The sequence below is a fragment of the Talpa europaea genome (genome assembly GCF_964194135.1).
Source record: "Talpa europaea genome assembly, chromosome: 9".
In the NCBI taxonomy this organism is placed as follows: domain Eukaryota; kingdom Metazoa; phylum Chordata; class Mammalia; order Eulipotyphla; family Talpidae; genus Talpa; species Talpa europaea.
This window is the reverse complement of record NC_140076.1, coordinates 69,540,507-69,555,794: the sequence shown is the minus strand read 5'-3', so window position 1 is coordinate 69,555,794 and position 15,288 is coordinate 69,540,507. Positions and strand designations below refer to the sequence as shown.

General features: G+C 39.5%; 1 protein-coding gene and 1 pseudogene across 5 annotated transcripts in view; one reads left to right on the top strand and one right to left on the bottom strand.

The window, feature by feature from the left end:
• The window catches only part of NSD1 (nuclear receptor binding SET domain protein 1), a gene marked incomplete at both ends in the record, with an annotated part of 143,349 nt that overhangs the window by 68,290 nt on the left and 59,771 nt on the right, over window positions 1–15,288 (bottom strand). For all 4 annotated transcript variants that reach the window (XM_084244170.1, XM_084244171.1, XM_084244172.1 and 1 more), the window contains one exon: window positions 1,341–1,513. In XM_084244170.1, coding sequence (XP_084100296.1) covers window positions 1,341–1,513 — 173 coding nt within the window. The remainder of the gene's footprint in view (window positions 1–1,340; window positions 1,514–15,288) is intronic.
• Window positions 6,724–7,568, top strand: LOC311177746 (large ribosomal subunit protein eL6-like; annotated as a pseudogene). The gene has a single exon. The product of its transcript is annotated as a large ribosomal subunit protein eL6-like (transcript).

The window sequence follows — 15,288 nt, the reverse complement described above, 5'->3', positions numbered from 1 at the left end:
AATAAGTGGGGGGGTGCAATTGTATGGGGAATATAACCATAATGAAAATGCATACATTGTGCAAAGATGAAAAATGATATAAGAATTATATAAAATATTAAAAAAATAAAAATAAATATAAATGGGTGGCATTAAAAAAAAGGAATAGGTCTACATACTGACTCTAGATTATCTTAATCATGATTTTTCTAAAATAGTCTAAAAATATTAGCACATAGAGAAGTATGCAATACCAGTCTCTAAGATGAACCCCTTCCTCTTCTAGAATTGACTACAAAGAAAATAGACCAAATTTTACTCAATAAACTTCAATCCAAAACATTAATCAAAATAAAATCATGATGTTCTTTATTAAAATATAACAAGATATGAAACTGCAACCTTAAGTATTAACCACATACAAAAACAAACTGCCTCCCTGGTGACACAGGGGTTAAAGACAAAGAGATCCCCAGCTGGCCAGGGAGCAAACCCACATGGTGTAGCAGACCTCTCCTGTCTCACCCACTGCTCCCTCAGCTGTGTATTTCAATAGATCAGCCTGTTCTGCTCCCCACTCTGTCTCTGGTGAATTCTCTCACACTCCCACCCACGCACCTCTGGCCTATACCCTAGTTCTTGTACACATAAATAAATAAATCTTTTTAAAAATTAAAAAAAAAAAATTGCAACCTTAAGTATTAACAACCACGTACAAAAACCAAAACAAATAAAAATGTTTAAAGCTTTAGATATCTCTTTTTTAAGAGAAATAATACTAAGGATGAGAAGTAGAATGTTTTGTTTTGATGATCAATTTCTTCTTATGTAAGATATAACCAAGTAAGATTAGTCGTGCCATATGATATAGTTACTTACATCTAGGTGACATGGAGTAAGTTAGCTGAAATCATTTTTCAAAATATTTAGTATATGGCCTCCCTGGTGGCCTAGGGGTTACTTCTCAACACTATCACTGCTATGGCCTGAGTTTGATCCCAAGCCAGGGAGCTAACCCACATACAGTGCTGCAGACCTCTTCTGTCTCACCGTCTGCTCTCTTCAGCAGTGTATTTCAGTAAATCCACCTGTCCTGCTTCCCACTCTGTCTCTGGTGAATCCTCCAACCACCCCCATACCTCTCCTCAGTTCTTCTACACACACACACACAAAAAAAAAAAAAAGCAGAGAGAGAAAAAAAAAATCAAGAAAAAGTTGAATTTAAAAAAAATTTCAGTATAAATATTTTGAAGTCTACCTTATCTCATTCTCACAAAAGAAGTAGAAGTGTGATATTTCTCCCTAGCCTACTTCTTGCCCGCACCTATGCAGATAATTTGAGGCTTTTTTTTTTTTTTTACCTTATGCCTATATCCTTTTTCTTTCTGCTTCCCTCTTCTCCTCAGGACAGGTAACTCTTCAAATTGATGTCTGCCTTCGAACATAACGATTGCTTTTCCAGCCACCCAGGCTCTCTCAGAAGGGTCTCCAAAAGCTTCCACATAATATTGTCGATAGGGCCTCCGGTTGGAAACTAGATAAAGGAAGGATCAAGTCTCATTATTTTTAAAAATGACTGTTCCTCATTCAGAGAAGCCCATGTTTACAAAAAAATGATAAAAATACCTACAGAACAAACTCTGATGTAGGTCAAATACAAGGTTTTTAAATATTTAATTTTGCATGAAAATGTTTAAGAGTTTACAAAAAACCTCAACAGCTTGACGTGGTAATATGCTATAATGTGCCAGTCAACTTAAGTTCCTTTTATTATCAGCCCATAAAATCTTTAAATCCTTATTACCAAAAAATACAAAGAACATATAATATCTTGCAGTACCACAAATATAATAATAAGAACTAATCACCGAACACTATGACACAAATGTAAGAGGAAGAAAAGCATTTCTCCAACATGCTATGCCTGATGTACTAATGAAGTTGCTACATTATGTTGCATGGATTCCTCACAACAACCCTAAGAAATAAGTAGTATGATCCCCCAGACACAGTAATAAATCCAATGATTTCAGAGAGGGGCGATTCGGAGCAAAACAACTGGCTTTGTAGAGAATGTGGAACTTGACATTTCAAAATATGAAAATTAAAAAAGAAAAGGGAAATCCCACCAACAATAAAAACAGAAAGAAATTCAGTTATTCTACAGTTTCTTGTCATCCAATGTTGTAGGTATATAATAACCAAAAACAGAAACAACATAAATCTTGTTCAGACAATATCATAATCAAAATTATCTAGTGTGTGTCTGTATATCTTCCATACATTTAGCATTTTTCATACTAGTAAAAAATATCACAAAAGAAATATAGGAGGAGGTGTATACAATGTAATAAATTTGTCTCTTTTAAGAAAAGATCATTTTATATAAAAATTCAGGTTAACTCATTTCATTCTCTTATAACAAGTACATTCTTTTTCAAAACACAAAAGAACCCAAACATCTCTAAGAAAAAATAGGAAAAATCTACTTCCTTCAAATGGGGGTGGGGGGGGAGAGAAGCTGAAGAGAGATCTAAAGTGAATTTTAAAAAAAGCATAAAGAAAGAACTGTGACTATTCTCAAAACTCCAATCTCCACAGTAACTGAAAGAGCAGCCAAGTTGTGGAATAAATTTCAATGGTAGCATCTATATAAACGCTAATTTCAAAACTAAACCACCAAAGAATGAAAAGTACCTATAAGCACTCATAAACTTTAAGATGATTGAAATGGCTCTTTCTCCATAAAAATGTGGCTTGATAATGAAATTACAATCCAGCTAAATTTTTGTTTTTCAGTCCATCTTAAAAACAATGAATTCCTTATGTCTCTATCTACTAATTTAAATCCTTCAATAGAAACCAGATGTGAAAGAGGATTTAAAGGGCCTCCCTGGTGGTGTAATCTGGTAATTTGGTAATCTCTGGGTCTGAATCGCCTGTATTTAGTGGTAAAGGACAGTTACCTTTCTAAGGTGCAGAACAGCCTGTGGTTCTTATTCAGAAAGGCCACCAGGTAGGCCCTATACTGAATATTTTGGAAAATGATTTCAGCTAACTTACTTCATGTCACTTAGGGGGTAAGTCTCAGCAATAAGAAGCTATCACCAGCCACTGCAGCACTAGTTCGATCCCTGGCCAGGGAGCTAATCCACATGGCATAGCAGACCTCTCCTGTCTCACCCGCTACTCCCCTCAGCAGTGTATTTCAATAGAGCCACCTGTTCTGCTCCCCAGGCTGTCTCTGGTGAATCCTCCCCCATTCCACCCCCACCCCACCTCTGGCCTACACCACAGCTCGTGTATGAATAAATAAATCTTCAAAAAAAAAAAAAAGAGGATTAGTTCCATCCACATTGTTGCGAATGGCATGAGTTTATCTTTTTTTGATTGCTGAATAATGTTCCATTGTGTATATATGCCACATCTTCTTGATCCAGTCATCTGTTTTTGGGCATTTGGGTTGTTTCCAGGTTTTTCCAGGTTTTACCTATTGTAAATAGTGCTGCAATAAACATAGGTGTACAGATGTTCTTTTTTTTTTTTTTTTAAAGATTTATTTATTTATTTCTATAAGCATTGGGTACCATCAGAAGCACCGGAGGGTGAGAGAATTCACCAGAGTCAGAGCGGGGAGCAGAACAGGCAGACTGACTGAAATACACTGCTGAAGGGAGCAGCGGGCATGGCAGGAGAGGTCTGTCACCCCAGTGGGACCCTCGCTGGCGGCCGGGGATTGAACTGGCGCTACAGAGGCTGCGGGCAGCTTCGCAGCCCAGCGCTCAAACAATGCGCCACCAGGGGAGGCCCATGTACAGATATTCTTTTGAATTAATGTTTTTGTGTCCTCTGGGTAGATCCCTAGTAGTGGAATTGCCAGGTTGTATGGTAGCTCCATTTTTAGTAGACTAAGGAACCTCCAGACAGCTTTCCATAATGTCTGGACCAGTTTGCACTCCCACCAGCAATGTAGGAAAGTTCCTTTTTCACAGCATCCTTGCCAACATTTGTTATTGCTTGTTTTTTTGATATGTGCATTTCTTACTGGTATAAGGTAGTGTCTCAAGGTGGTTTTAATTTGCATTTATTTCCCTTATTATAAAGGACTTTGAACATTCTTTCATATGCCTGTTGGCCATTTGCATTTCCTCTTTGGAGAAATGTCTTTTAAGTTCTTCTGCCCATTTCTTGACTGGATTGTGTATTTTGTTTTTGTTGAGTAGTGTGAGTTCTTTGTGTATCTTTGTGATCAGTCCCTTATCAGTTGGAGTGTAAACTAGAAGAAATTATGCTCAGTGAAATAAGCCAGAAGGAAAAAGAAAAGTATTGGATGGTTTCACTTATAGCAGGAATACAGGGAAGTCAAATAAGACATCACTGCAAAAAAATAACAACAGTGCAAAACACAACAAAGCAAAAACCGACAATTGTAAATCAGACACATGCTGCAGGGGAGGAGGAGGGAGAGGGATCAAAGGGAGGGAGGAACACAGGGGACTGAGGTGATGGTGCACTGGTGCAGGAAACTCTATGGGGACTACACCTGAGGGGGTGGGGAAAAGCAAATATTGCTTAAAAATGAACAATGAGGTAAAACATTTAAAAAAGAAATAAAAAATATATAAAATTTTTTTTATTCATTTATTTATTATTTATACAAGCACTGGGTACAGTCAGAAGCGCCGGAGGGTGAGAGAATTCACCAGAGCCAGAGCGGGGAGCAGAGCAGGCAGAAGGACCGAAGTACACTGCTGAGGGTAGCAGCGGGCGGCAGGAGGGGTCTGCGCGCCATGTGGGACCCTCCTCCAGTGGCCGGGGAGCAGCCGGGGATCGAACCGGCGCCGCAGAGGCTGCGGGCAGCTTCGCAACTCAGCACTCAACCGCTGCGCCACCGGGGAGGCCCAATATATAAAAAAAATTTTAAAGGCAGAAAAAAAATTTTTTAAAAAGAGGATTAACACTGGTAAGACACACGTATGTACCTACACAAAGGTTCTTAAAGTCAACTTGAAAAGTAAATCATTTGCCATAAAAAAACTAAACACAGACTTCTGAATGTGCCAGCACTAAATAGAATATAGAAACCTGGTAGATAAGAGATCTGTAAATAGATAATACTAAAAGAATATAGCTGCAGTAACACAGATTCAATTTTTACAAATAAAACATTGTAATTGGACATCGTAACTGGAGGACAAATGAAACACCTGAGCAATATTTTAAAGGTAACCCATTAAAGAGGAGAATTCCACCCTGAGAACTCAGAACTCTCAAAGGCATGAATGATAAAACAAATGAAACAGCTGGGAACTACTAGCGATTTAAAACATTAAATCATAAAACTGAAGGAAAGGTAACTGACTAAGCAGGGTAAGTAGAGACCAAACCTCAAAGAGCTTGGATGCCATATCAAAAATGTGGGCATTTTCCTGTTGGCAATAAGGAATCTCATTTAAACTACAGAACCACAGGCTGTTCTTCACCTTACAAAGGTAACTGTCCTTTACCACTAAATAACACATTTAAGAGGAAACAGGAGATTCAGACCCAGAGATTACCAAAATAGTGTAGGCATGAGATGACTCAAACCTAAACTAAGGCAATAGCAAGTGAAAAATTTAAAAAAAAAAATTGAAAGGTATTTTTAACAATAGAAAGCAAAAGACCTTGAGATATAATAAAAGGTGAGAACAATGTCATAGCAATATAATTCATGATAGCCAAAAGATGGAAATAACTCGAATGTCCACTGAAGGATGGACAAACAAATGTGGTACATATATACAACAGACTATCACTATTTACCATAAAAAAGAATGAAATACTGGGCCTGCCTGGTGGCGCAAGGGGTTAAGAATCAACCTATGAAGCTACCCGCAGCCAATGCAGCTCAAGTTTGATCCCCAGCCAGGGAGCTACAGACCATTGGCGCAGCTGCCACATGGCACAGCAGACCATTCCTGACTTGCCCGCTGCTCCCCTCAGCAGTGTATTTCAGTAGGTCTGCCTGTTCTGTTCCCCATTCTGTCTCTGGTGAATCCTCTCAAACCCCCCCCCCACCCACCTCTGGCCTGTAACCCAGTTCATGTATGCATATATAAATAAATTTTTAAAAATTAAAAAGGATGAAATACTGATACATGGATAAATCTTGAAACCTAAGTGAAAGAAATAACCACAAAGGATCACATAAAATTCCATTTACATGAAATGTCCAGAATAAGCAAACATATAGAAACAGAAAGTAGATTATTGGTTGCCTCAGGAAGAGGGTAGCAGCTAAAGGGAATGGGGTTTTCTTTGGGAGATGATGAAACTACTAAATGGACTATGGGAATGATTACACAACCTTGAGACTATGCCAAAACCACTTAATTGTATACTATAAAGGGCTGCACTGTATATTGTATGAATTATATCTCACAAAAGCAGTTTAACAAAAAGACTTTGATGGTATTTCTAGATATTTTCATTGACTAAATAAATAGCAGTGAGCTGATCACTAAGGCAAGAAGTACTGGTTTAAGGAGGGAAGTAATCTGGTCCGTCTTAAACAAGCAGAGTTCAGTACCTATTTGACATCCTGGTGAAGGCTTCAAGTATGAGGTTGGATGTACATATTTGAAGCCTGAGGAAATAACAGCAGGGGTATGAATTTAATTCGCTGATGACAGTTAAAACTCAGAATTAATTCTTTCCCATCTTACAAGATGGCAGGTAAAAAAGCTGAGAAGCTGGCTATTAATGAGTTTCTTACCTGAAGCCAAGAAAGCTGATGCTGGTGGCAAGGTTAAGACCAAGGTCAAAGCCAAAACATCTAAGAAGTAGAAGCCCCACTGTAGCCGAAACCCTCAGTTAGTCAGAGAAGTTGGCAGATATTCCTGGTCTGCTATGTATTCCAGAAAGATCACAGGAAAAGAGGACTTATTCAGCAGCTAAATCCAGAATTGAAAAGAAAAAGAAGGTTCTTGCGATTGTCACAAAACCAATTGGTGGTGACCAGAATGGCAGTACCTGAATGGTTAAACTTCACAAAATGCCTATAGATACTAACCTACTGAAGATGTGCTTGGAAAGCTATTGAGCCACAGCAAAAAAGTCCTGTCAGCATGTGAGGAAACTTTCAGCTAGCATCATTCCTGGGACCATTTTGGTCATCCTCACTGGGCATCAGAAGGAAGAGGGTGATTTTCCTGAAGCAACTAAGCAGCAGCCTGCTACTTGTACCTGGAACTCTGGCACTCTGGACCCTCAATCAAGTTCCTCTGCATAGGGCACCAGTAATCTGTGAACACTACCTCCACCTAAATTGGTATCAATAGTGTGAAAATACCAATACATCCCACTGATGCTTACTTTCAGAAGAAGCTGAGTTAGGCCTGACATCAGGAAGCTGATGAGATCTTCCACACAGAGAAGAAATATAAGATACATAACAGCACAAGTTTGATCAGAAAGCTGTGAGCTCACAATTTCTGCATAATCAAAGCTGTCCTTCAGCTTTAGGGTTACCTCCATTGTGTGTCTGCTCTCACAAATGGAATCTACACTCACAAATTGGTGTTCTAAATTTCTTACAAAGAATCTAATTAAATAGTGGTGGGGGGGGAGTTAATAAGAATAATGGCAAATTACTGACATTTTATAGCAAGATGGACCCTAATTCGGCAAAGGAGACTAGTTGAAAATATTAATTACTGTACTAAGAAAACATAAATATCAAGAACAAGATAGTTACTACAAGTAAGAGTGTTTTCCTACACCAGATACCTTAAAACTAAAACCTAAAACTAATATCCACAGTATTGATATCTAATATTATATCTAATATCTAATATCTATTAATAACTAATATCCACAGTCTGTTTAGAGCAAGGTTAGTTTTTAATAAAAGAGATAATAGGGACATCAGTGTATTAAAAAATGAGTGGCACATCTGGAAGTGTTAAGATGGTATTCCTGCAATAATTATGAAGAAAAGTTTAAAGCTGCCACAGGAAGATACGGTCATGGACAGGGGTTTTAGGACAATAGCTTTTTTCAAATATTAGTTCTCTTTAGTACTCTAAAGAGCCATACTAATTCTTTGCTCTAGTAGGACAACACTCTTTTCAGGGAATACTTGGCTTGTACTTGTGCCACTCACTTCTGAATCAGTTTCCTTGTTGCCTGGATTTAGACAGCTCCCATAAAAGGTGACAAGAAGAAGGGTCATTCATTCTGCCATCAACCAGGCAGTTACCAGACAACACACTATCAACATTCACAAAAGCATCTACAGAGTTGACTTAAAGAAGCATGCCCCCATAAGCACTAAGAGAGATTTGGAAATTTGTAATAAAAGAAATGGGCACTGCAGATGTGCGCACTGACACCAGACTCAACAAAGCTGTCTGGGCCAAAGGAAAAAGGAATGTCCCATAACATATCCATGTGTGACTATGCAGAAACCATATTGAGGATGAATATTCACCAAACAAGCTGTATACAATGGTTACCTATATACCTGTCACAGCTTTCAAAATTTACAATGTGGATGAGTACTAACCACTGATTATCAAATAAAGTCATAAAACTGAAACAGGAAAATTAAAAATGGTTTTTAAAAGGATTAAATACAAAGAACAAAGTTCAGGAGGAGGGCCTTCCCCTGGTGGCGCAACGGTTGAGTGCTGGGCTACAAAGCTGCCCGCAGCCTCTGCAGCGCCGGTTCGGTCCCTGGCCACCGGCGAGGGTCCCACATGGCATGCAGACCTCCCCTGCTGCCCACTGCTCCCCTCAGCAGTGTACTTCTGTCCTTCTGCCTTTTCTGCTCCCCACTCTGGCTCTGGTGAATTCTCTCACCCTCCTGCGCTTCTGACTGTACCCAGTGCTTGTATAAATAAATAAATAAATCTTAAAAAAAAAAAGTTCAGGAGGAAACAAACAATAAAAATGTGACAGAGTTGAACATCAGATGGTGGTAAGAATTAAGCCATAGAGGGCCTCCCTGGTGGCGCAAGGGATTAAGCACAGCAATGTGAAGCTATCCATAGCCTCCGCAGCATGAGTTCGATCCCTGGCCGGCCAAGGGAGCTACCCACATGGTGCAGCAGATCTCTCCTGTCTCGCCCACTGCTCCACTTAGCAGTGTATTTCAGTCAGTCTGCCTGTTCTGTTCCCCACTCTGTCTCTGGTGAATTCTCTCACAGCCCCCTGCACTTCCGGCTTATTCCCCAGTTCTTGTATGCATAAATATATAAATCTTTTAAAAAAAAAGAAAAGAAAAGAATTAAGCCACAGAGTTGAATAAGCCAGTCTTGAGAAAACATTAAGAAGCAATCTGATTTCTACCAGATTGCTTTGTGAACGGTACCCTAGAAATAGAAATACAGAATAGTCTAAAAATAAGATTGACTTAAAGTTTATTCAAAATGAAGTTAAGAGGGGGCCTCCCTGGTGGTGCAAGGGGTAAGAGGCAACCTATGAAGCAATCTGCAGCCTCTGCAGCACAAGTTCGATCCCCGGCCGGCCAGGGAGCATAAATAAATAAATCTTTAATAAAAAAACAAAATGAAGAGTATTTCCAGGTCAAGATGAAGTACTGAACACTTCTAATTTCATTTCAACTCTTAATCTCCACAAAAGTTATAGTAAAGATATTTTTTTAAGATATAAGCCCAATAAGGACAGGAAAAACAAGACAGGACAGCTGAGTATAATTACACAGCTATGTAGCACAAAGGTAAGTATTACAGTGACTAACTTAACAGATCCAAGATGACAAATCCTCAATCACCAATGACCAAATCCAAGAAACAAGAACTTTACCTATACCACTGCATCCACAAAGCACCCAGGAATTGGCAATACCTCACACCTCAGGTGTCTGGAGGATAAATACTGAGGACTGGTTGAAAGCTCTCAAATAACCTGGGATATCTAAATTTCCTCCTCCATCGCAAACCACCAGATCATTCTCTCCCCTCACCCAGTATAAGACTAGAAGATTTCCTACAAGATGGAGTGAAAGACTGTTTTCGCTGGCCACTCTCGGATGGCCGCCGCCACTGGAGCAGCCGCCACCTCTTATTTCTCCACTCCTCGCCCAGAGACCAAAAGCGGCACAGTGGCCTCCTTTGTCCAGTTTTCCTGCGTGTCATAACTAAGTGCTCTCCTTCCCGCGGCCACAGCATGGGCCGGGAGTCTCAACACTACCGGAAGCGATCAGCATCACGAAAGCATTCTGGAAGTCGATCTAGAAGTCGCTCACCCTAAGACAAAAGAAGTAAATGTGGAGATGACAGACGGTCTAGAAATAGAGACAGAGATAGGAGGAGAGAACGATCTCGTAGCAGGTATAAAAGAAAATTTCGGTCAAGAGACAGGAAGCCTCTGAGCCACCTAAGTCACCTGGAAAGACCCATTTCCGGGGCCTCCCTGGTGGCACAAGGGGTTAAGATGCAACCTATGAAGCTATCCACAGCCTCTGCAGCACAAGTTCTATCCCCAGCCAGGGAGCAGCCCACATGGCGCACCAGACCTCTCCTGGCTCTCCCACTGCTCCCCTTAGCAGTGTACTTCCATCGATCTGCCTGTTCTGTTCTCCGCTCTGTCTCTGGTGAATCTTCTCCCCCCCCAACACCTCTGGCCTGTACCCCAGCTCTTGTTTGCATAAATAAATAAATCTCTATTTTAAAAAAATGGAGTAAAAGAGAAAGTCTCTATAGACTCAGCAACACCAGGCAAAGTACAGAAGTATAACGCTACCAAAAATAGAGACTGAGTGAATGGAATACTAAAAAGATAGGGCAGTAATGCCCACAGCGTTTCAGGGAGATAGGAAGTCAGATTTATTCTCTAGGTAGAAGACTAAAAGACTTCCCATGAGTCTCACCGGCTAAGGGAAAAATGGAAACAGTATTGAGAAAAGGCAGCAGGAGGTAACCCTACAAGGAAATTAAAGGTTGATAAAGCTCCACATTCATTAAGTGCCCATATGCTCTTTGGTCCTCACTCTTTTTTTTTTAAAGATGTATTTATTTATGCATACAAGAACTGGAGTACAGGCCAGAGATGTGGTGGGTGAGAGGATTCGCCAGAAACAGAGTGTGGAATGGAACACGCAGATCGACGGAAAAACACTGCTGAGGGGAGCAGCGGGGTAGTCAGGAGAGGTCTGCTGCACACCATGTGGGTTGCTCCCTGGCCAGAGATCGAACTCATGCTGCAGAGGCTGCGGATAGCTTCATAGGTTGTGTCTTAACCCCTTGTGCCACCCGGGAGGCCCAGCCCTCACTCTTGAACACAGATCTGAGGAAAGCCTTAAACATAAAAACTAGAGAACAAAGTACAAACAATCTAAATAAATAAATGAATAAATAAATAAAGGAACCTGAAACAGACTATATATGAAAGAAGAAATTTTAACAAACACGACCGCTAGTACCTTTTTTTTTTTTTTTTTAAAGATTTATTTATTTATTTATACAAGCACTGGGTACAGTCAGAAGCGCCGGAGGGTGAGAGAATTCACCAGAGCCAGAGCGGGGAGCAGAGCAGGCAGAAGGACCGAAGTACACTGCTGAGGGGAGCAGCGGGCGGCAGGAGAGGTCTGCGCGCCATGTGGGACCCTCCTCCGGTGGCCGGGGAGCAGCCGTGGATCGAACCGGCGCTGCAGAGGCTGCGGGCAGCTTCGCAACCCAGCGCTCAACCACTGTGCCACCGGGGAGGCCCAACTACTACTAGTATCTTTAGAAATAAAATGGGTATTATACTCATTAAATGAGATGCAGGAAACAAAAAGGAATTCTTGAAAACTAAAAACATAATGGCATAATGTAAAACTCAAAAAGCATTTTAAATACAAAGTTGATATATGCACCCATACGTTCAATACAACACTATTTACAATCGTCAATATATGGAAACAATCCAAGAACCAAAGTCAGATAAATGGACAAATATGTGATATATATACACAATGAAACACTACCCAGTCATTAAAAGTAAAAGAAGTGTTACCATTTGCAATATTATGTCAAATGATAACAGTCAGAAGGAGAAAGATAAATACTGCATAATTTCACTCATTTGCAGAATATAAAGAGGAAAAGGACTTAACTACAAATTCAAAAGAATAAACAAAATGACAACAGCCCTTAGGCTCTGACAACAGAATAGCAGTTAACAGAGGGAAAGGATCCTGAGGGTGGAATAAGTAGAGGAGGCTAACTTGTTAGTAGTGTATGGTGACTGGACATTTGGTGGTAGGCATGATGTAATATTTATTCTGTTGCTGAGATAAAAAACTGTATATATAAAAGTATGCAGTGTTGAAAACTATACCTAATGAAGAAAACACAACATTTGAGTAAGTGGTATGGAAAGTAGAAACAAAATAAAGGAAATAGTCAATGGAATAATTCAACAAAATGTCTAGAATAAAAGAAACTAAAATTTGTAGATCAAAAGGGGCCAAAAGTACTTAGTACAATGGATGAAAACAGACTCTCAGTCAAGAGATGATCTTGTGAATTATAGAAACAAAGTGTCTACAATATGTCAGACAGAGAGGGACAAAAGTCACATAAAAAGGACCACAGATCAAAATAACCCATATTTGGGCCTCACTGGTGGCGCAAGGGGTTAAGACGCAACCTATGACTATCAGCAGCTACCGTAGCACGAGTTCAATCTACGGCCAGGGAGCTACCCACATGGCGCAGCAGACATCTCCTGCCTTGCCCGCTGCTCCCCTCAGCAATGTATTTCCCTCAGTCTACCTGTTCTGTTCCCCACTATGTCTCTGGTGAATCCTCTCAACCCCCACACCTCTGGCCTGTATCCCAGTTCTTTTTTTTTTTTTTTTTTATAGAGGCATGTTTTTTATTTATTTATTTGTTTGTTTGTTTGTTTTGTTTTATACATGCACTGGGTACAATCAGAAGGGCGGGAGGGTGAGAGAATTTACCAGAGCCAGAGCGGGGAGCAGAGCAGGTAGAAGGACCAAAGTACACTGCTGAGGGGAGCAGCGGGTGGCAGGAGAGGTCTGCGCGCCATGTGGGACCCTCCTCTGGTGGCCGGGGAGCAGCCGGGGATCGAACCGGCGCCGCAGAGGTCGCCGGCAGCTTCGCAACCCAGCGCTCAACCGCTGCGCCACCGGGGAGGCCCTAGCCCAGTTCTTACATGCATAAATAAATCTTTAAAAAAAAATAAATAACCCATATTTAATAGTAATTCAAAGTTAGAGACAATGGAGCAATACCTTTAAAACTGGGGCAAAAAAAAAAAAAAAAAAAAAAAGACTCCTGTCTAGTGCTTTATACTAAATTATCAAGCAAGTGTAAGAAAAGAATATGTTTAGATAATGCAAGATATTTAAAAATTACCTCTTGTAGTTTCTTTTTCAGGAAACTACTGAAGAATTTACTATGCATACATACATACATACATACTATACATTCAAACCAAACAATGGAATTCAATGAAAGAGAGTTGAAGGGAATTGCCAAGATGACAGCTATCTGGTCACTTGGCATAGAAGGTAACTACTACAGACTTAAGGAATATATTATATATATATATATATATATATATCTCAAGGAATACATTAGACTCTAGGTGAGATTTCCACAAGATGATGAAAACAACAAATTACGTACCAGACTATGCAGTAAATATAAAAACTAGCAGATTTGAGACAGCAAATGAATAGAAAAAATACTAAAAACCAACCCGTCCCCTGCTCCCACATGCAAATGCATTTAAAAAAAAAAAAAGCATAGGACACTATATGGCTAAAATGTGCAGACAACTAAAAAACAATGTACACACTGAGTGCCTAACTAAAATTTACAATTTAATAAGGAAGACAGGAGGATGCCACAGTGTAGGAGAGGGGACCTGACACAGCTGAAAAATCACTAATCTACAACTTCTGCAGTGAGAAGTTAAAAACAATCCAGGATAGAATTCTGAGATACAAGATATCAACATTTAGCTAAAGGTTATTAGAGGGAGAGGTATAACAACAGCAGACTATTTTCCTAACAAGGAATTTTACATTAATACTCATTGTATATGAAAGTAAAAATTAATAAATATGTACTATGAAAATCTGTTTATAGAAACTTTGCTAAATAATAAAAATTAATGCTCACAATATGAACAATGATAAATTAATTTTTACACAAATATCAACTAATAATTGGCACAAAGTAATAATTGTTGAATCTAAATAAAGTATATATTGGTGTTCATTGTACCTCTCTTCTGTCTTTTAAGTTTGAAACATTCAAAATGAAAAGTTGGAAGGGGAAATCACACTGCTATAAAAGAGTAAGACACGAATAGAAGTCATATTTCAAAGTGGTGAGCAGAATTACTTTGACAGATATATAATAATTAAAGCAGAAATAAATGAAATGGAAAACAAAGTCCAAAAGATTAGTGAAACCAAGAATTGGCTCTTTCAAAAAATAAATATAATCAATAAGACTAGACTCAAAAAAAAGAAAGAGAGAGAGAAAGGGGTAATTTTACAAAATACATTGCAGAAATACACAAGATCATAGTCCCTATTACAAAAGTTTCCATTCAAACTGGACAACCCAGAAGAAACGGGTAACCTCTCCAGATAGATTGAATCAAGATGAAACAGCTTCAACAGTCCAATCACAAGTGCTAAAATTGAAAGGGTAATAAAGACTCCCTAAAAATTAAAATCTAGAACCAGACAGCTCTCCAATGAATTCCACCAAACCTTGAAAGAAAATCTAATACCTATTCTACTCAAATTCTTCAAAATAAATCAAAGCAGAGGAAAACACCATCAATACATCCTATACAATCAACATTACGATGATCCCAAAACCAAACAAAGACAATACAAAAAATTGTAAATGAGTATGTCTGATGGACACAGATACAAAAAAATCTTCAACGAAATCCTAGCAAACCAAATACAGCAACATGTCAAGAGAATCGTCCACCATGATCAAGTAGGCTTTATAACAGGGATGCAAGGCTGATTCAACATATACAAACCGAAGTCATTCACCACATCAACAAAAAAGGAAGATAAAAACCACTTGATCAGGCCTCCCCAGTGATGCAGTGGTTAAAAACACAACACTACCAAGCAATCGCCAGCCACTGCAACATTAAGTTCAGTCCCCAGCCAGGGAGATAACCCACATGGTGCAGCAAACCTCTCCTGTCTCAACCGCTGCTCCCCTCAGCAGCATATTTCAATGGATCCACCCGTTCTGCTCCCCACTCTGTCTCTGGTGAATCCTCTCTTACCTACATCTCAGGTCTTGTATGCAT